This window comes from Olea europaea, chromosome 5 (genome assembly GCF_002742605.1).
Source record: "Olea europaea var. sylvestris chromosome 5, O_europaea_v1, whole genome shotgun sequence".
Taxonomy (NCBI): Eukaryota; Viridiplantae; Streptophyta; class Magnoliopsida; order Lamiales; family Oleaceae; genus Olea; species Olea europaea.
Window position 1 is genome coordinate 5,192,521 of NC_036241.1, and position 663 is coordinate 5,193,183.

At 34.1% G+C, this 663-nt stretch overlaps 1 protein-coding gene across 1 annotated transcript in view; it reads right to left on the reverse strand.

Annotated features, from left to right (window-relative positions):
• The window catches only part of LOC111394157 (CASP-like protein PIMP1), a 3,759-nt gene extending 3,441 nt beyond the window's left edge, over positions 1-318 (reverse strand). The window contains exons 1-2 of the mRNA XM_023019925.1: positions 278-318; positions 154-162 (exon numbers count right to left, since the gene is read on the reverse strand). Coding sequence (XP_022875693.1) covers positions 154-162; positions 278-318 — 50 coding nt within the window. The remainder of the gene's footprint in view (positions 1-153; positions 163-277) is intronic.
• Between the last annotated feature and the right edge of the window lie 345 nt (positions 319-663).

Below are 663 nucleotides of genomic sequence, written 5' to 3' on the forward strand. Positions count from 1 at the left end.
AAAAAAAAATACATAATTACATGCCAAAATCACTTTAAAAAATAAGAAAATTGTGAAAAATTTCAAAAATCATTTGTGACCCCTAAAAACATATTTTGACTTATTAATTAATTATACACATAATGAACACAAAAACACACAATTTATGATTACAAGCAGGCACTAATCACAAGTTGCAAAAAGTCACAATCACAAAGACACAATTATAAATTTAGTCACAAATTACATGTTTTTATAGGTCAGAAATTATTCATTGGTCATAGATTATTAAACTAACTTGTCATAACTCCACCCCCCTAATGACCCCGTTTCGTCCATTCCTACTTTGAAGCTTCCTTCCCGCCACCCAAATTGTCAAAAATGGATTACACCAATGACTGAATCGTGTCGTTGTCTCCCTCCCTACCTTCAACTGACCTCACACTACATATTGGGGACTAAATAAAACCATTCAATTGGTGATGCTCCTAAGTTGAAACCATAGTGCCATCGCCAAATATAAAGCTTCTCTTTCACCATCCATAATGTTGAGAACGAACTTTACTGTTACAACTCAAGGACCCAATATCACACAAATATTATAGAATATAGAGAACGACCAAGGTAACAAGTTCTTGTAGATTTGGGCTCAGATCAACCTTGTACTGGCCTGTACAAAGGATT